The sequence below is a fragment of the Perca flavescens genome, chromosome 21 (assembly GCF_004354835.1).
Source record: "Perca flavescens isolate YP-PL-M2 chromosome 21, PFLA_1.0, whole genome shotgun sequence".
Classification (NCBI taxonomy): domain Eukaryota; kingdom Metazoa; phylum Chordata; class Actinopteri; order Perciformes; family Percidae; genus Perca; species Perca flavescens.
In genome coordinates, this window is record NC_041351.1 from 25041339 (window position 1) to 25062907 (window position 21569).

The 21569-nt window shown below is 43.6% G+C and overlaps 1 protein-coding gene and 1 long non-coding RNA gene across 2 annotated transcripts in view; both read left to right on the plus strand.

Annotated features, from left to right (window-relative positions):
• The first annotated feature begins 475 nt into the window (after positions 1-475).
• glp2r (glucagon-like peptide 2 receptor) overlaps positions 476-21569 on the plus strand; it is a 36525-nt gene continuing 15431 nt past the window's right edge. Inside the window, exons 1-3 of the mRNA XM_028567055.1 lie at positions 476-1005; positions 11106-11202; positions 17800-17904. Of these exons, the coding sequence (XP_028422856.1) occupies positions 910-1005; positions 11106-11202; positions 17800-17904 (298 nt within the window). The 5' untranslated portion in view covers positions 476-909. The remainder of the gene's footprint in view (positions 1006-11105; positions 11203-17799; positions 17905-21569) is intronic.
• LOC114547717 (uncharacterized) lies at positions 20966-21428 on the plus strand. The gene is made up of 3 exons (XR_003691263.1): positions 20966-21001; positions 21094-21213; positions 21329-21428. It is a non-coding gene; the product is annotated as an uncharacterized LOC114547717 (long non-coding RNA).

Sequence of the window (21569 nt, forward strand, 5' to 3'; positions counted from 1 at the left end):
TAGTTTTGCCTGAAATACAGTATGTAGTTAGACAGCATCATGCAGGTCACAATAGGCTTGTGCAGGCAACTTTTGCTCTCTGCTTTCCCATTAGCTTGGCTGTGTTTGCTTGCTGTTAGTTTACACTAGGTCCCCATTAGTCTCAAAACTGCTGGGTGATGCTCAGTTACTATGTGAGAGAGCTAAACAGTAGGGAGGGGTCAGCGTTTTCTGTCTACAGTACATGTGATACTTGCTGGTGTGTGTGTGTGTGTGTGTGTGTGTGTGTGTATTAGGCTTTTTAATGTATGTGCTTGTATTTATTTATGTCTTTAAATCCAGTTTTGTAGCTGGCTTTCCTCAGTCCTTATCTTGATTTGTTGTGGGAGGACAGGGCTGGAGGGGCGATCTCTCAGTGAGGATCTGCAGGCGCGCTCAGTTGTATAGTTTGTCTAGAGAGTACAGATAGATCCACCTCATTCAGAGTGTTCATGGACAGTACGACTGGAACTGCAGCCAAGGACTTCTTTACAATAACAACCTACTACACAAAATCTTTCATTAACAAGTAATTTTTGACAAGTCAAGGATCAGTTTATTGAAAGAACCTAAACGTAAGAGCTTGGATAAAATAGTTAGAAAATATCTAGAAGAGTTTGAGCAATTAGGGATACTGTGGGATAACAACAGTGGTAAGCATCAAAAACTGTAGAACAATTTCTTTTCTTGCAAACCATTCTCCAAATTGATGCATTTTCTGATTATTCTGGAGCTATCTCGTGTGGCGAAGCAAGGAGAGCTGTGCTGAGTGGATTAAGCGTGATTAAATAAGGATGAGTGAGAGGCCTAGCAAGTGCAGTGGTGAGGTATGAAGTGGCAAACCAGCTGAGGAAACCAGAAACCTGCTGCTTTCAATGTAAACACAGCACCATGCCAACCCTGCTGCCAACCTGGCACAAGAGGACCTGGACCACAGCAGGATACACATTCCTGCTTGCATTCTTCTTTGTTATCCTCAACCACAAGGTAAATGATTACTTAAGGTACACATGTATGCACACACAAATTCAAACTTTTTAATTATGCATTCATGTCTTATTTAACTTCACAGACTAACTGGTGCTGTCTGACACAAACAGACTTATGCCATATGGTCTAAAGTCTAACTCTTCAACCTTTGATTTTAAAAAAATATTTTTTCAACAGCACTTGGCTTCACAAAAGCATTCTTGATCTGATTTACTGTATGCGGCAATATAACACATCGCATTTCTCATAAAACACAGCAAAGACTCTGATGACAGATGGCTATGGGGAAATCAACATTAAAAAAACAGCATTTAGTGGATTCTTCTTTTCTTTTTTAATATCTTAAATTTGTCTTTTTTATATGAAGTTTGGGCTACAGGAGGTTCTACTGCTCATTTGCATATTCTAGAGTATCTACTTCTAAGATCATTGCCTGAAAGTTGCAGTTTAGTGACATGCATAAAAAATAACTTGTAATCTGTTTTGGAAATCCAATGGGAGGGATGTTTTGCTCAAGGAATGAAAGAAATACAAAAAAATAAAACAAAATCCCAGAGTACTTATTAGTTTTGTGCAAATTCTCTTTCATTTTCAACTCAATACAGTGAATTAACAAGTAAATTAAGAGTCTGCGGCTGCATTTGAAGCAAATGTAGTCTCATGGGAGACAACAGATAAGATAGGGAGACAGCACCTCCTGTCATTCCTTCATTGGTAGTACCGCTCTGGACAGTCTTGACAAGATAAACCTCAGCGTTAAAGCATCCCTTGTCAGCTGGCTCCCATAAGAAGTCTTTGTGACACAGGTGGCCGATGAGCCACCAGGCAGCCAAACGGACACACAGAGAAAAAAAATTGCCGGTGCAACACAGATGTCTTCTTACTTGATGGTTTTATTTCTTTAAGGTGCATAACAGTGACTAACGTTTCGATGTAAAGTTACATCTTCATCAGATTCCAACCAGAGGGTTGTGGATATTGGGAGTATATGTCCAAAATAGGAAAACTATTGTCCTTTGCCCTGACACTGAATTATAAATTACAAAAGCCCTATTCGCACGGGATAAGTATTATCTAGGGACCTCGTCTGAATTATAAATTACCCACCCACATCTGATTTTCATCTGGCGCATTCGAATGGGATAAGCGAAGCCTGTGATTTTACTTGAATTTACTGACATTAAGCAACAGTAGAAACATGGGTGTGGGTAGCTCTGCTACGTGTGTTTGTGTGTGGTCAGATCTCGAGGACACACACGCACACAATCTCAACCAGGTAGTCAGTCATCGTCCGAACTGCGACCTCTCCTTTTTCTTTCTCTCACTTTTTTCTCCGGGTGGTGTCAAGCAGGGTCCGGTTAGATGGATAAAAGAAAACATTTCACCAGGTTAAAATCTATTAGCTCAAGCTTTACGCTTGAATTATTTGTAACATTAACCTCTAATTATGAAGTGAGCCCCCTCGCTTGATTGTGCATTATTTTTGATAAGCTATTGCTTGGAGATGTCTTGTCGTTATCTCTAGCTGTATGATACAAACATAAAAAATATACTTACTGCATGCTGCTATACATGTCATCCATCGCCATTTAATCATTCTTTTTGTCTTCGCACTTGTGGTGGTTTTCATCTTTCTCTTTCTGCAAATTGTATATGATATATAGCGACATGACGCAGCACCCAAAACACTGTCAAAACAATCCAACGCACCCTCCATTTTTTGCGAAAGATGGATAAAAAGGCGCAAAAGAAGGAAATAGGTACCTTGAAAAAACCGATTCGCACGGGACTAATATTATCACAGGACCTCCGTTTTCGGCGAAATATGGTAGGTCATTTGCAGGGGAATTATAACTTTACAAATTACAGACATGACCGATTCGCACGGGATTAAGATCACAGACAACCTCCGCAATTATTACAAATGACTGGAGGTCACCAGGTAATACTTATCCTGTGCAAATAGGGCTAAAGATGGCAGCTGACAGACAGATTTGCCTTACTTATGACAGCAAATTAAGTAAGAATCATAATTCATGACTGATCTTAAATTAATAATAGCTGCCAATTACAACAACCTTTAGTCAAGGACGCACCCACAGACTGTTATCAAGATTAATGAAAAAGGTGTGTTTGCATTGCTGTAGGCATGACACTAACGCAAAAAGCCAGGATGATTAACTTTTTTAATTACTGTATGCACGCAGGAAAACATTTTCCTCTCTGTAAATAAAGGTGCTTCTTATTAAATGCTCCCACCACATGGATAAATACAATTATTGCAACATCCACTACACATCATCATCCATTCAGAGGCTGCAAATGCAGTGAAATAAGTTGTACTGTAAAATCCTATAATTATTTGATTAAATCCACTTTTTGTATATCATTAACCCAACACTCATCCTCAGCCTGCCGGCAGGTCCGAACAACTTTTTATCTTTCAAAGTCTGTCCCTTGACTTCTTACTTTAAGATATCTGAATAAAAATGTGTTTTATAGATATCACAGAAGTGCTCGCTATCTAATTGCTGAAAAATGCAATTCTTCTAAAAATCTCCAAATGGCAAAGGTTTTTGATACCAAATCACACTATGATATCTAAGGTGTTCCTCAATGTCTTAGTTTCTAAATGTGTAATTTTTGAGCGGCTTTTGACAAATATCAAAAAATAGTTAAATTGTACAACAAATCTGTGTAACAAGTGGTATAAACATAAAGATTGCTGCAACTTATTAGACAAAGATTATTTATGACTAGAAAAACTTGACAGTGCTGAGCTGCATTCCAAACTAATCTTCAGGTTTAGCCTTCAGATACATATACTAATAATATGTGGCATTTACTGTTGACCTGCTATCTCCTCCTAAACATCCAGTATGTAATAATAATAATAATAATAATAATAATTATGATGATAGATAAGACGTTGCCTTGATGCCATAAATTATGTTGTTATGAATAAAGTTATGAGTTCGGTCTTGTAAGTTAAATGAAAATGTTTATTGTAACGAGGCATGTGTACACAGACAAATCAATGGGAGCTTGAGCATCTGCCCTTTGTCTTCCTCAAAAGAAGGTGCTGGGGTGTTTTCAATTTATTTTTATAAATAAAATATATAAATATAAATAGAATATATATTCCTGTTTGTGCACAGCTTTCTTGTCAAACAATATATTAATTGAATGAAAAAAATCGAAATATCACAATTATCAAAATCACCACATTGATATGTAAATTAGGCATTTACTAATTAAAATGCACTAATTTGCATACTTTTGACAAGACACTGCAGGTGAATAGGATAGAGAAAATAAATACATCACCACAGAACATACCCAGGTAATGACTTACATTAAGTGTCTTTTCCCCTGAAATGTTGAATTGTTTCAATATGCAGATTAGCTTGTTTGGTTAATTTAGAAGAAATCTTCAGATTCAAACAGACAGAGGGTAGTAGGCCTAAAACATCACCATCTAAATGTGTATTTTGAAAGTTTATTTCCATTATAGTAAAAGAAAGCATGGAAGCAAAATAGTCCATCTCAAAATTTACAGCGACAACCATGAAAAAGAAAAAAAGTGTCCTGCCTTAAACAGTAACTTCATAATTTTGATCATAGACTCCTCAGATGGTGAATGCTGGTAGATCTTTACATGATACAGAAAGCCCTACCTTAGTGTTTTTCTATTGTTTTTTGCAGTATCAGTATTTCTTTTGCAGCAACAGCCCTTTTCAGTTTAGTGTGAAAACTGGTGTTTTTCATTCTAGTAACAAAAACAATTAAAATGATTTATTGCCATTTGCAAAATAAACAAATTATTACACTATTTTCCTCTCCTTGGTGCAGTCAGTTATTCTAAATATATACTTCAAACTAGTAGCATAGAAAACATGCACACTGTGGCATAGTTTCTTTTGCTGTTGCCTGCTTTTGTAATGAACGTTAAAACTGTCAGGACGGAGGCTTGGACCCAAGTGCAGGAAGACGAGGAGTGAGCAGCACAGTAGCAGCACAGTAGTTTGAATAAATGATAGTTTAATGAAACACAAAGAGACTTGCAAACGTGTAAGCAGGAGAAAATAATCCAAAAGAAAAAGGAACACGGAAGGAACGGGAAAAATCCATTAGCACAAAAACACAGCAACACACAGACAGACAACAAACCAGCAACAGACACAGAAAGCACACAGACTAAATACACAAGTAAACAAGGGTGAAACAAGGGACAGGTGACACAAGGGCTGAGGAACAGGTGAAAGACATCAGGGCAGGGTAGACAATCACACAGGCGGGAAAACACAAGACAAGAAGTAAAACAAGACATGACATGGGAGAAAAAGAGAGACTTCAAAATAAAACAGGAAACTAAGCATGACACAAGGTAAAACACAGAAGACAGAAACATGAAATATAACGTAAAATGACAAGGAAACAGAGAATAAATAAACAAAAGAAAAGAAAAAAAACTACAACAGAAACCCACAACTGTGACAAATACAAAAGACCATGGTCTCTGTGTTAATAGGACAAATACATAGATAGCATCTAGCTAGCAGTCTCAATTAACCATGCAGTGATCTGAGGAGCAGTCCTCAATTAAAAATCCCAACACAAAGAAAGCCTTTTAACAACATTGAAGGAGACACCATGGGCTGTTTCAGAAAGCAGGTTTAGTGAAAACTCTGACTTTGTTAACCCTGAGATTATGGAAACTCTGGGTTTTCTGCTGCAAATGCAGCTACAGCCATAGCAGACTGCGTTCACAGGCAACTAAAGCATACTCCTGAAACCCCCTGCTTTATCTTAGTTGATTTTAATCATTGTAAACTTTACCAGGGTTTAATCAATACGTGGATTGTAATACCAGAGGTAAAAATATTCTTGACAAATGCTATGGTAATGTTAAGAATGGGTACACTGCTAAGGTTAAACCCCCTCTAGGATCTTCTGATCACAATGCCGTCCACTTAATCCCCATGTACAAGTCCCTGCTTAAAAGCAGACCACAGGTTAAAACGATATATATATATATATATAATAATGATGGCATTGAAACTTTAAAAGGCTGTTTCTCCTGTACCAACTGGGAACTATTTCATAGCCTGGAGTTAGAGGAAGCCACACATGTTATCACTGATTACATTAACTTTTGTAAAGATAACGTGTTACCCCAAAAAGCAATCACTAAGTACCCAAATAACAAATCTTACATTTCCAAGGAAATCAAAGAGTGCATTGTACCTGGGGGGTACACATTGACAATAAACTGGACTGGTCAGCCAACACGGATGCGCTGTATCGGAAAGGGCAGAGTCTGCTCTAGTTCCTGAGGAGTCATTCAATGTCTGCAGTAAGCTCCTCTGGATGTTTTACCAGTCAGTCATTGCCAGCGTCCTGTTTTATGCTGTGGTGTGCTGGGGAGGCAGCATTAAGAAGAGAGACGCTGGGCGACTAAATAGGCTGGTAAAGAAAGCTGGCTCTGTTGTTGGCATTGAGCTGGAGTCGCTCACAGCAACTGCCGGAAACGGACCATGAATAGGATGCTGGCGATCATGGACAATGACCGCCACCCACTACACAGCACATTCATCAAATAGAGGAGCATGTTCAGTGGCAGACTTCTGTCACTGTCATGCTCAACAGACAGGTTAAGGAGGTCCTTTGTTCCAGCTCTTCAAAACCACACAAAGGGGGAGAGGAGAAATGGACTGTGGAACCCTATTGTTTTTGTAAGGATTAATTATCATTAGGGGTCCAAGCCCGAGGGGGCATGGGAACCGCGTAATGCAAGGCAACGCGGTTCACATCTCCAGCGGAGCTGTGTGGATTATTAATCATCATATTATTCTTCTCCACCTAAACCGTACATGGTGGGGGGTTGCCATTTTCAGGACTGGTCCAAAACTCCGCAAGGACCTCAGGCGCAAAAATGTATCCACTTCCACCACTAGGTGGCGCTATAGCAGAAAAAACTATAACTCACACCATACACCCGACATTCAAAAACCATACATCCACACGTTCCCTAGATCCAACTGAATCACGTGATATAGGCCATGCCTATTTCCATCATGATTTTTCAAAACCTACTTTTTCGATCTCCTCCTAGACCGTGCAACCGATCTGCACAAAACTTGGATCATAGCATCTCCAGACCAACCGGACAAAAAGTTAATAAAAAGAATTTTTATAGGATAAAAACTTTAGATTCTTCTTTGCCATGACCTTCTGGAGGTCCCCCACGCGTTTTACGAAAATTGGTCACTAGGGGGCGGTACAAGTACAAAAAGTTTATATCTCATGAACGGCTCATCCGATTTTTACAAAATCAGAAGGGTACCATCTAGGGCCATTCCTGAGGCCAACTCTTAGAGTAGGGTACTGAGGGGTCAAAGTGGGCGTGGCCTATGGGACCCAAGTCTAGATTCACCACTTACATTAATGTGAACAACTTTAAATTTACAGGGTGGATGGACAATGGGTCATGGACCACACCTACCAAAAATTACATATGTGGGCCACTAGGTGGCGCTATAATTATTTTTTGCCTTTAACTCCCACATTACACATCGCACATTAGAAAACCGTACATCCACGTGTTCCTTGAATCAAGCTGAATCACATGATATAGGCCACGCCCATTTCTGCTTAAAATCTTTTCCGCAATATTGCACAATGCGCAAAACCAACTTTTTCGAACTTGTCCTAGGCCGTGTGACCGATCAGCATGAAACCTGGTAGGTAGCATCTCCAGATTTACCTGACCAAAAATTACTCAAAGAATTTTGCTATGTTAAAGTATGCGGTATTGGTATTTGACGACCAAACAAATTTTCCTAGCTAGCTACCACACACATATCATATCTCGGCCAAATTAAATGTTATCAGCAATGAACTTGAGATCCTTGTTCAACATCCCACTACGATGCTCTGTACCAAATTTGGTGAAGATCGGCCTTTAGGGGGCGCTATAAGTAACGTTTATTTGTTTTGGCCAATAACTCAATGCATTTAAATGGGAAATTTACAATTGCAATATCTCTGCCACAGTAAAATCAATCAACACGAAACTTGTGATGCTCGTTTGGCAGGCCGCTCTGAGGCTCTGTACCAACTTTGGTAAAGATCGGCCATTAGGGGGCGCTATGATCAACGTAAACGTGTTTTGGCACTTTAACTCAATCACTGTTAATGGCATATTTGCAATGGGAATGTACCACAGACCTTGCGGCTCACACTTCTCAATATTTACTGATATTTACTTCCTACCGTGATGTTTTGGTTTTTACTTTTGCGTGCCCTCCTGGTTTTCTATAATAAATAAACTTCTTAACCCACCTGACAAAGTTTCTACAACCTTCAGAGTGGACAAATGTAACTCTTTCACTTTTTCAATCCAAAATCAACACCATTTATAGACGCCAATACTGAGCACCCACGTCGAGCCAGACTGCCAGTAGGCTACATTAATTTACTAATTAAACATTGCAGTTGGTGTTAAGTGGAGAGTCTGTCATAGTGTGATTGGTTATGTCGGTGGCATTGATTCTTAATTTCCCATGAAGCTGATCGCGGTTACGTGTCAGTTAAACTTCTCATCTCCAATCCTATCCGTATTTGTGAGAAGTGGCGCTGTCCTGACTTGAAAGCCTACTTTACGGCTTTGTTATCAAGTTAATAGGCGTGTGTGTTCGTGTAGGCCACTGTCTATTTCCTAAGGTTCTGAAATGCATACAACTTTTGACACTCTCTCATTTCTCTCTGCTGTCTCCTGTGGTCAAGGGGGTTAAGAAGTTTGTTTATTGTAGAGAATTGTTAAAGGTAGTCTGTATATGCATGGAGATGAACTGTTAACCACTACATTTGTTGCAAATGTAGCGGTGATGTACCACAGACGATATTTACTTACGCTTGCCTCCCCACCCCCAGGCTTCGGGTTCTGCTTTTGCACGCTCCCCGGGGCGTCGGGGGCGACTGGCATGGGTGGCTTGGGCACCGTCATAACTGCTTGCAGTTCTAGTTATTTTTATGTATGTGTGATATATGTGTGTATATGTGTTTGTTGTGTTATGGTTGTCTAAGCTACTGGATTCCTAATATTTCCTTCAGGATGAATAAAGTATCTATCTATCTATCTATCTATCTATCTAGAGTTGCTACTTACTCGGAAGCTACCGAATCACTGTCACTCTCTCACTCTAACACACATTCCCCACACACACACGCCGGCTCGACACACACCAGCGCACAAGTATAAACATCAGACCACTTACGCAGGTTACGGTGAAAGCTCCGAACTTCCTGTCGAAAGCATGAAAACATCATTGCCTGCCATTGACTGATACCCTGCCCTCTGGTGGACAGAACATCTAGATCTTACTGAAGGCATTTAATGGTCATAATATTATTAATAAATATTTGAATATATTCTAATATTAATAAACAAACTTCGAATATGATTTTTCGGCAAAAGTCAAAGCCCTACTCCTTCCTGAAACGGGCCCCTGACCTTCCATTTACAGATAAATTCACAACAATAAACAGACCAAGCAGAAATGCAAAGCAATACACAACAACAGACTAATAGAATTAAAATTAAAATGCTTTAAAATGAGGGACTTCCGGTTATGGCCCAGTGCTCAGCAATGGTGTTGGAGGCCCTCTGGTGAATTTGTTAGAAAGTAGCCGGCTTAGCAGTCTTATTTAACTTGTGCACTCACCCCATTCTGTCACTAACAGAGTGATTGCCGCAATGGTACCAAGACCAGTAAAGCAGACACAAAAACATGACACGGACAAGACGCGAATCATGAGAGCGGAGATTGGAGACTTTGGGTAAAAGAAGACCACCTTTAGCAGCACATTTCCATTCAGTTCTGTTTGCGACTTGCAAAACTAATACTTCATTAATATTACCACTGCATTGGCCACATGACTAACTCTGTTAGTTTATAACTTTATTTTATCATCTATGTTTTTTATTCATTCATGTTATTATTGGTCAGGTTACTTGACTCTGCTTGGCTGTTACTGCCTACAAAACTGCCCTAAGGAGGCAAACGAACGTGCTCCATGTGGACTGTCAGGCATGCTGTTCCTCCCAAGATGGCTGTTCAGGTGGAGCAGCGCAGCTCCATAATTGGGCTTAGTTCTGAGCCCTTTTGGATGTATGTACTCGGGATGGTTGGGCGTATTTCAGTTGGGGAAGAACACTCTGTTTTTCGGTGTTTCTTTAGCATTGTGTGTGGTTTTTCTTACTCTTTTGGTTTAATCCTATGTGGGTTTTTTTACGTTTACAGCCATTTCTTATTTATCCATCAGGGCATTAATGAGGTGAAATGTTTTATCTATGGCTTCTGATCTCCAGTTTACGTCCTGGAACGTGAGAGGACTAAATAAGATTGTTAAGCTAAAACTTTATAAATAGGCTCAATAAGCCAAAATAACTTTTCTACATGAGACTTTTTCATTTGACTTCAGAGGATGTGATTAGGGTGAGGAGAAGATGGCCCGGTTGTGTGTTCTAAGCCTCTTTTACCTCAAACTCACTTTTTTGGTGCTAGCTGCTTTGCCTGGTCAATTTATAATAGGTGGGGACTTAAATTGTAAACTCTGACCAAAAATTAGATAGATCTGGGTTTGACACCTCTCACTCCCTGGCTAGAAAAGAACTACTAGTACACACAAGATTTTAATCTGGTAGATGCTCTAACCAGCTAACATTTTCCTGCTACTCCAGCACTTAGCAGAACTTTTCTAGAATTTATTATTTTTTTGTTCTCAGTCGATCTGATGCCAATTTCAAAATTTCAAAATGCTGGTACAATAGCATCCTTATTTCAGATCATGCAACAACATTGCTTCTTATTAAATTTTCAAGTCTATTACTTTATTATATAAACTCAATAAATCACCTCAGTACTGCATTTACTATCGTCAAACTGGTCTTATAACTTTTAAGACATCTTAATGACAAGTCCAAATAGTTCCACTTTGATTTCAAGGAGGTCAAGGATATAATTCTGACACCGTCATATAAGCATTTGATAATGAAACCAAACTTTACTCTCACTTTTTATATCAACATGCAGGCAAAAGGTTCAGTGCTTGAAAGTCTTATAGCAAAACGGACCGAATACTGGGAGAACTGCAACAGAACTCTGGCAACAGGCGCACTCTCAGAAACTGGTGAGTAGAGGTCTTTAGTTTCCAGAAATTCATACCCCAACCAAAAAAGACAAAGTTGGGAAAATCTGTTTTTCTGTTATTCCTCTATAGCTGATTGAAAAAGCATGGCCAATCCACTCATTATTTCAGCTTAAAAGTTGCCTTGCTGTCACAGTGATCGATCATGACTACGCAACAAATTTAGAATCAGCTTTGTAGTCTTGTTGCATCTAGCATATAAAGAGAACCATGTCTGTTTGCCCTTTTGAAGTAAAATAATGATTGCTCCTTGCTATGGCTGCTAATGTTAGCATCACTAATTTGCTGCCTGTGCTCTTTGACCCTTTACCTCATGAGCAGGGGAACTCTCTTGCGCAGTTCTTTTTCTAAATTCGTTCGGTGTTTCACTATGGGGAATTGCCTCGGCGTGACCAACTAAGGAAGCTCCAATGACACCACATCTGTCCATGACAGACAGGTCGAACTGTGCTAGGGCCACGCCCCCTCATATAATCACAGTCGACTGGCTCCTTGCAAATCATTCTCGCTTTCTTCCCGTGAAGAAAACTATAAGCTCCCTCAGCGCTTCTGGGCTAGCTTGGTTGGTTATCTGCTAACAGTTCACAGACGGACCGTTAAAAAATACGTCGCCGAACGCAGTTCCTGACCCTGGATTTGCTGAGTAAGTACTTCGCAAGAAGTTTTACCTTGTGGTTACACACTTGAAGCAGTGTCCGCGTCAAGGCGAACTGCTTCTTCTTTGGCTAGTCGGTATTTGTTTATCGCTAGCTAGCTGTGTAACTCATTTACCCTCTGGCTAACGCGTTACGGCGAGCCTCCCTGGGTTCTTTGTTAGCTTTTGTTTGTTAGCCGAACCCGGTACCTGGAGTGAGCTAACGTGTTACGACGAGCTAACTCTTACGGTACACTGATAATGTTAGCTCGGGCTAAACCCCGTGTGCTAATCTTGTCGACAGGCTAACGTGTTACGACGCGCCTGCTACGGTTGTATATTTACGCCGATCTTCTTACTTTCCAGTACCATGTCTTCAGCAGCGGCCCCCGCCAAAGGGCCGGAGCCGAAGGCTAGTGAGGCTGTATCCCGCCTGTGCCCTTGTGATGCGGGGCATCCATCTCGGGCAGGGACCCTCACCCGATGTGCATAGCCTGCATGAGCATTAAACACGCTCAGGCAGCGCTGGCTGACCCCCAGTCGTGCGCCCACTGCGCGTCAATGACGGAGAAGATACTGGAAAGGCAGCTGAGAGTGGCCGTGGCCAACAGTCATGACCCATGTCTGTCGGGAACCACCCCAAAAGCCACAAGCAGTACCCATCAGCCGCAAGCTACACCTAGCTGGGCGGACATGATGGACGAGGAGTCCTCAGTCATGCCTCCACTTTTCGAGGACCTCCTCGAAGTGGAACTGGGCGGCGAGGACGCAGAGGGCGATGCCATCTCTGATATCCTCGACATGGATGGAGGATGAGGAGGAGGACTCCACATTCCCCATTCCACAGTCAAGGCCTCCTAGTGCAACCGATACTGTGGACAGCAGCTTGTACGAGGTCTTTAAGCGGGCCGCGGCCAAATTGGGTATACAATGGCCAGCAGCCCAGGACCCCGAGGGGTCGGAGAGAGACCTATACGACGGCAAGAGGCTCCCACCTGCCCAGCTGCCTGCGAAACAGCTTCTGCCGGCGGTGCCTGCCTGCATGAAGGAAATGACGTCCAGCCCATTTAAGAGTAGGCTCCCGACTAAGGGCTGCTTTAAGCTGGAGATCCACGGGATGGAGGCACTGGGGCTGACCAAACCCCCAGTGGTGGAGCCTTCAGCGGCTCATCACCTTCACCCAAACCGCCGCTTTCTCTCAGCTGCCCACAGCATTCCTCTGCCTAACAAAATGGAGCGCCTCACCGCCTCCATGTTTCAGAGGATGTACAGGTATGCAGCGCAGTCTGTGTGCTCTCTAAATGCAATGACTCTGCTGGCTGCATACCACGCTGAAATCCTTGAGGAGATGGGCCGTCAGCTGGACTCAGGGGCTCCTAACCCGGTCCTCTGGGACAAAATCTGTGTGGTCAACGACCTGGTGCTACGCTCCTCACAACGTGCGGTGCAGGGCTGCGGCCTTGTAATGGGGCTCGCGGTCGCAGGTGAGAGGGCCTTGTGGCTGAACCTGTTGGGCCTGAGTGACACACAGAAAGCAGAGGTTATGGACGCAACATACGACCCCACCAAAGGTCTGTTTGGCCCAGCTTTGGAGAAGATGAGGGAGGCCAGCACCCTCAGGAAACAGGAGGGTGAAGCCTTTGACCTCTGCCTACCCCGAAAACACACACCTTGGCCCCAGCAGGGTCAGAGGGGTGGCTTTGCCGCAGCGGCAGCGAAGGCAAAGCAAGGGGCTGCGAAGCCACATAGACAAGCCGCTGGTCAACAGACTAGCCAGCAGTCTCGGTCAGACAATCCCAAGCCGTGGGGGAAACACTCCTTCGCGGCTGTGGCGGCAAAGAGCCGCAACTCCCACCCCGGTGAGGGGAAGAAAAAGCGGCCGTCCTAACCCCCCCAGCTTCTCCCTCCACCCCTTCTACAAAGAGGAGGAAGGTTGGAGAGGTAGAGCAGAGCCCCGAGGTTTGTGGTTCAGGGCCCCTGGTGTTTCACAGTTCTCCAGGAGGCCCCTCTCAGTTTCTCTCCCTCCTCGTCCAAGAGGAGAAGAGTCAGGTCCAGAAGGTGTTCCAGTGTCACCAAGCACTTTCACCATGTTCACAGTGTGACCAAGCACCATATTCAAAGAGGCAAATAAAGCCTGCATTCTCGCATCCAGGCGCAGAGCCAAGGGCGAAATGCTACCCTCAAAACAAAATAAAGATAAAACCCAAAACAGATCTGACCTGCCAGGTCCCTGCAGGGGGAGCTCACGCTCCTCCCAGGGCAGACCGCTCCCTCCAGCCCAGGGAGGTGACGTCACTGCAGTCCGGCTCCAGGGGCCCCCTCTCTGCTCAAGCAGACCGGTGGCGCGCATGCGCAGTTCACCCGTTGGTTTGCTATGAAAACCACCCAGATTCAACGGTGTGTTAGTTTCAGTGACGAAAGCGGATGCAGCCTAGAAGACGAAATAACATCCCTATTGAACAAACGAGCCATCAGGGCTGCGCCGAGCGAGGAATCGCATCAAGGGTTTTACTCCCGCTATTTCCTCATTCCAAAAAAAGGGGGCGCATCACTTCGCCCGATTTTGGATCTCCGTGTGTTAAACAGACACCTATGAAAATACACGTTCAGGATGTTAACATACAAAGTGCTCTGTCGTTCAGTCCGCCCGGGGGATTGGTTTGTGATGATAGATCTTTCAGATGCATATTTCCACATCGCCATATATCCCGCACACAGAAAATTTATGAGGTTTGCGTATCAGGGCAGAGCCTACGAATACCGAATAGTCGTTAGCACCGAGGGTGTTCACCAGGTGTGTGGAAGCAGCGCTGTCACCGTTAAGGAACAGCGGTATCAGAATATTTTCGTACATAGACGACTATCTGATCTGCTCCCACTCCCGGGAGCAGGCAGTCAGAGATTCCACTACAGTGATAACTCATCTCACGGATTAGGGGTTCAACATAATCTGGGCAAAGAGCCAAATAGAACCCACGCAATGTACGGAGTATTTCGGTCTAAAAATAAACTCCCTCTCCTACCGCGTCACGCTATCGGAGGGGAGATTAGCGTCTCTGGGGCAGTGTCTCTCTCTTTTCCGGCTGAGCAAAGCCGTGCCGTTCAGACTGTGCCTACGCCTGCTCGGCCTGATGGCGTCAATAGTGTCTGTGGTACATTTAGGGCTGTTAATGATGAGGGATTTTCAGCGTTGGGTTGTAGCTTTACATCTGTGCGCCGTCATCTCAACCGGAGGGTGAAAATAACTCGTGCATAGCAGCCCTCCGCTCATGGAGAGACACGGCGGCGCTTGCATTGGGCTTCCCGCTAGGGGCGGTGTCATCCAGAGTAACCATGACAACGGACGCTTCCCTGTCAGGATGGGGAGCGACACTGTTGGGGAGAACAGTGAATGGCACATGGAGCCGGGGATTGGCCCAGGCTCACATAAATGTCTTGGAGCTTATGGCGGTGTTTCTGGCTCTGAAACATTTTCTGCACTTTTTCCAAGGTCGTCATGTGTTAGTGAAAACAGACAACTCCACAGTGGTTGCGTACATCAACCGCCAGGGCGGCACTCGCTCTCTGCAGCTGCACAAGTTGGCCCGCACAGTGCTTTTGTGGAGCAGCGGGAGACTGTTGTCTCTTCAAGCAACACACGTGCCAGGCGTTGTAAACAGGGGTGCAGATCTCCTGTCACGGGGAAACCCTCAGTACGGGGAGTGGACTCTCCACCCACAGGTGGTGGGACAGATCTGGCAGAGATACGGTCAGGCAGCCGTAGATCTCTTCGCCTCGCAGGAAAACACACAGTGTCCAATATTCTTCTCTCTGGCAGACAAAAATGCTGGGTGTGGATGCTCTCCCCCACCCTGGCGAGGGTGAGAGTTCAGGGCCTGTCGCTAATACTGATAGCGCCGCGGTGGTCATCCAAGCATTGGGTGGCAGAGATAATGCAGCTCCTGGCGGGAGAACCATGGCCTCTCCCCATTCGCAGAGACCTTCTCTCCCAAGCGGGTGGGGAGATCTACCACCCTCACCCAGACAGCGTGGCGCTCTGGGCTTGGCCCGTGAGAGGTGGAACCTGAATGCATCAGGCCTGCCAGAACGGGTCATTGATACCATTCAAAGCGCAAGAGCCACGTCCACCCGCTCTCTTTACAGCGGAAAGTGGCGGGTTTTTGAGGAGTGGTGCGAACATAGGGGTACCATCCCTTACCAGTGTTCTGTGGTGGACCTGCTATGTTTCCTGCAGTACCTGATGGATAAAGGGAAAGCTTTCTCCACAATTAAGGTGTACTTGGCTGCTGTTTCAGCTTGCCACGTAGGTTTTGGGGATAAGCCGGCTGGGCAACATCCCTTGGTTTGTCGCTTCATGAAAGGGGCACGCCGCAAGCTCCCAGTTTCCAGGCCCCTGGTTCCTCTGTGGGATTTGTTGCTTGTGTTGGACGCCCTCTCTCATCACACGTTCGAGCCTATGGAGGCAGTGGGGATGAAGTTTGTGTCTCTTAAAACAGTTTTGCTCTTGGCTTTAACCACTGCAAAGCGAGTAAGTGACTTGCAGGCTTGGTCGGTTCAGCCTACCTGTCTACAATTTGTCCCAGGGCTCTCCAAAGTCTGTTTGCGGCCCAACCCAGTATTTGTGCCTAAGGTGGTGGCGTCAGCCTACAGGTGTCCCTCAGTGGAGCTCTTGGCCTTCCACCCGCCTCCTTTCTCCTCAGGAGAGGAGCAAAGACTTCACATGCTATGCCCTGTCCGGGCTCTGCACATGTATGTGAGTCGGACGGCTGGGTTCAGAAAGGCGGATCAGCTGTTCATGTCCTGGGCTACTCCCCACAAGGGTAAGCCATTGTCCCGCCAGAGGCTGTCCCACTGGATTGTGGAGGCCATATCGTTGGCCTATGAGTGTAAAGGTTTACAGGCCCCACAGGGTCTGAGAGCTCATTCCACAAGGGGCATGGCCACTTCATGGGCCCTTTTTAGGGGTGTGTCAGTGAAGGAAATTTGTGCAGCAGCGAGCTGGGCTACACCTCACACTTTTGTGAGGTTTTACAGGCTCGATGTTTCCGCACCGTCCTTGGCACAGGCTGTGCTGGAGGTTACGGCGCCGGGGTTAGTGTGACTCTCGGTTCAATATTATTTGGCTTTGGGAGATCTCAGGCAATCCGGGAGTGGTCTATATCTCCTATAGTGAAACACCGAACAAAGTTAGAAAAAGAACTTTAGGTTACTTAACATAACCCCGGTTCTTTGATAACAGAGTGAGGTGTTTCACCAACACGTCCCTCCTTGCATAGACACGGAAAGAAACCTATCTGGAATGATTTGCAAGGAGCCGGTCGTGTGATTATATGAGGGGGCGTGGCCCTAGCACAGTTCGACCTGTCTGTCATGGACAGACGTGGTGTCATTGGAGCTTCCTTAGTTGGTCACGCCGAGGCGATTCCCCATAGTGAAACACCTCACTCTGTTATCAAAGAACCGGGGTTACGTTAAGTAACCTAAAGGTATTTGGTACCACAATGTGACAGTCGCTTGGGCACAATATAGACAATACCTGTCTATTCCTATTCAGGTTAAAATATATTTGCACTGGTAGAACCAGCAGCATCGGCCCTACAGTGCACAGCAATGTTAATAATTAACCATTTTATTGCACAAAGTGGCAACTGAACATAAACCCAAACAACAGAGAATGCGTTAACATACTGCATGACATAGCATACACCGGACAGAAATCGCACATGTAACATATCCCTTGTGCATTCATACATTTGAATATTTCTCATAACAAAATGAAAAAACTTGGCTGGACGGGCCAGTAGGTAAAGTGGGTGGGCCAGTGCAGCCGTGGCCAATTACTGCCTGCCAAAGATGCATGTGGTAATAGACCCAACTTGTGAGCGTCCTGTCTAATGTTAATTTTCTTGATTGTTGTAAACATCTTAATTTTTCTTTTTTCACAGAAATCTACTGTAAAGGAACATTTGACATGTTTGTGTGTTGGCCCCATTCATCTCCTGGGAATGTGACGGTCCCCTGTCCTTCTTACTTACCATGGATCAGCAAAGGTAATTTTACTAGCAGTGGGAATCACCAGAGGCCTCATGATACGACATAATCGCGATACTTAGTCATGATACAATATTATTGTCCATCTCATTTCGTTTTTATTGCTGCAAAATGGAATTGTCAAGCAGACAAACTGACCCACACATGTATAATAATAGAGCGATACTTGGCGTATAATTTTTTCTCGCCACTGTTGAACCAAATGCTTGTTCTTGGGGGAATTGATGAGTCTTTGTAAATTATAACATGTGGTCTAGACCTACTCTGCTCTGACCCACCTGGTCTCTCCAGTTTACTGCCTACTCCTTCATTTCCCTCCTTCTCTTTCTCTTGTGCACTACTCAGAATTTTCTTGGCTGGCAATATCCCCACTTTTACACTTCAGCTAATATCTCCAGTTACTCTGGCCTGCAAAAATCAAGATGTTAAAAGCTCTGGTTATCCTTGTATTACATTACACTGTAGGGCCCTGGCCCTGTAGATAATAAGCAGCCTAACAAACATAAAATCAGAAGAGATTTATTACATCCAGTTATGATTAGACTAGCCTTCTTAATCCCATTGTATTTGTTGTTTTCCCAGTTTGACAGTAAAGGATGTCACCTGGTTTAATTTGTGCAGCCTTATTGCCGTGCTTTGTGAGAGAAGTGGATTTTATAGTACTCCTTAACTAATCACATACAAATGATCGGTCTCAGCAAGCACTGTATAGTGTGTTGTAACGTAACGCCACTGAAACAGCAACCATCTGTAAACATTATTAATTCAAACATGCCAGTTTGTAATATTTTGTATTATGCTGTTCTTGTCTTTACTAAAATCAAAACTAATCAAAGGGCAGAATGCTCTTACAAGTCACAAGGGAGCAATTTAACTTTTGGCTAACGATATAGACACGCTGTTGTTGATGCTGAGTCGCCTTTAGCATACATTACATTTATTACAAATGTAACTTTAAATTAAATTTGTGTTTAAACTTCACCTCGGGAAACTGACTTCATCTTTAGAGGCTCAGGGGCAGCTCAGTCGCTCCAGTCTTTGCACTTGGCACATTTGATGCAGGGATGTAGCTACAGTATCTCACAAATCTGCCTGCCTCTATGGGAATTTAACATAGGGGTGTAATCACTTTAGTTGCCAGCGGTTTAGACATTAATGGCTGTGTGTTGAGTTATTTTGAGGGGACAGCACATTTACACTGTTATACAAGCTGTACACTTAATACTTTACATTGTAGCAAAGTGTAATTTCTTCAGTCTTGTCCCATTAAAAGTAATAATGAAATATTTACTAAAATGTGAGGGGTGTACTCACTTTTGTGAGATACTGTAAGTATTTGAGGGGCAGGGGGCTAAGATTACATCTACAATTATTATTTATTATTAATTAATATAAATTAAGACATACATCAACTTAATGACACACACAAACAACAAACCTAACAACACACTAAAACAGGGGTCTTCAACATTTTTAAAGCCAAGGACCCCCTAACTGAAAGAGAGATGGATCAGGGACCCTCTACTATATATATTGTATAAAATGACAACATGGCATCATGACTTTGCGTAAACATACACAGCACTTTCCTAAAGCCAAATGGCATGTTATCTGTATGCATTTTGAGCTTTCCACGTGTATGTCTACGTTGTATACAGTGGATGTAAACATACACACCACGTGGCGTCACTGGTTTGGGTGAAAGTCCTGTGTTTTACCCATCCACCACCCCAACCAACCTCCTCCTTTACTTACGTCCTTTCATACTACTCGCTACGGCGAAAATTCACATAATGTAGGTCAATGGCGACCAAACGGCATTGATAAACACGCTAAAAAGTGATGTTATGTAAAAAAGATACACAAAATAATTTATTTCAACAATTAGTTTTACAGGCTTTGCCACAAAGGTAAAATGTGCATTCCATGATTCATTCACAGTCTCCTTGAGCTCAACCACTGTGCATAGTGACATGACCACAGTCTTTGGTCTTGCTCATCCAACACTGTCTGGTGGAATGGAGACAGAGGCTCCACTGTACAGTTTTCTAAGCATATCAGGTTTGTCATTGCATGACAAGGTCCCAACCATTTATCTTCTTAAAATACTGGCAAATTCAGCATCATATTCATATGTCCATGGCATATGAAGCTGTTGGCTCTGCTGAAATGGCCTCATAATCCAGACTTCAATTGTCCTATTGTTATTAAGCTTTCCCAGTAATCCATTATAACTCACTGTAATTCACCTCCACACCAGTATGTGCGCTGTTCGCGCCCTGCTGGTTAATCTGCTCCACGGTCTCTCTCTATCATACTGCCCCGCCCCCTACCCCCGCCCTCACTGCTTCCATTTGAAAAAAATCGGCGGGACATGGGAGATGAGTCCGAGAGTTGGAGCAAAAACTTCCGAAATATGGGAATATTTCAGGCCAACTGGTAAAAGAGTTGTCGGTACACTCTGTCAAACTTCACTTGGAAACACACAGGAGTTGTTCAAGACGTTTGGAGCGTTTTTTTCTCTCCTCCGGGGCTCCAAAGGGGCTCACAGAAAAGAAGAAGTCAACGTAAGTATATGATTATTAATGAAACGGCGAGCTAGTCTGTACTGTTTATTAACTCTTGATCATACAGTGACTGTCTTTGGATGTTAAACAAGCTACTTAGACTTGGCAGTAATGTTTTAAACCCCATCAAGTTTAAACGCGAGCAGCACAGAGCTGTGGCTGCTTTCAGCGCCATTCATTACAGAGCTGAGCGGGTGAGTTGCTTTATAAAAGTATATTGTTTTTATCTCGTAATTTTCAGAAAGCAGTCCGCCGTCTTCACAACTCTGAGACAAACTGTAGCAGGCGCTACGAACCGGAGCAAGGGTAAGATTTAAAGAATATGCTTTCATTGAATGAATTTCAGTAATTCCTCTGTATAAGGACATAGATATGTTAATAGATACTGATCTTAACCATAGTTTTATTTTATTTATTTTTTTATTTTTTTACAGACTAACCTTGCCTCATAACGAGGCCGTGACCTATATTTGCTCGGAGCTGTCTGCAAGTCCAGATTTACATGACGCTGATAATGACGCCATTGTGTGTAAGTAATTTTTACTTTTTCATCTTTGCTTGTTTAATTTTACTGTGACTTGTGTTTTTTATTCATACCACTCACATTTAATTGTTTTCCAGCTGCCTGTAAGACATATTACGAGACAGCACACAGGAGCTTCAGGTAGAAACAACCAGATGTGGCATCGCGGGCAGAAGCTATGAAGAGCTCAGCTCGGAGTCGGTCGAGAAGAAAAGAGGGTAAAATTAGATCCGTTTGGTTAATGTGAATATTTTTCAGGTGCATTCATAGGTGTGTTGTGTCCATAAATAAATATCACGCAGTACTGATTGTCTTTATTGATTGATTTTACAGCTGCTGGAAGCGAGACAGTGTGCTGGCTGCGGGTGAGGTGGGCATTTGGAAGTGCGCCACCATAGACATACAGGACAAAGCACCTCAGATGTCTGCTAAATTGACCGTATTCAGAGCGAATGCTGCCGGTTACCAACAGCTCCGAGCCGGCCGTGGATTAGGTGTGGACGGTGCTGCTTCTCGTGAGCGTGGGATATTTGTTGTGTGTGCTGTGTGTCTCCGATGCTTTGTACACAGTTTT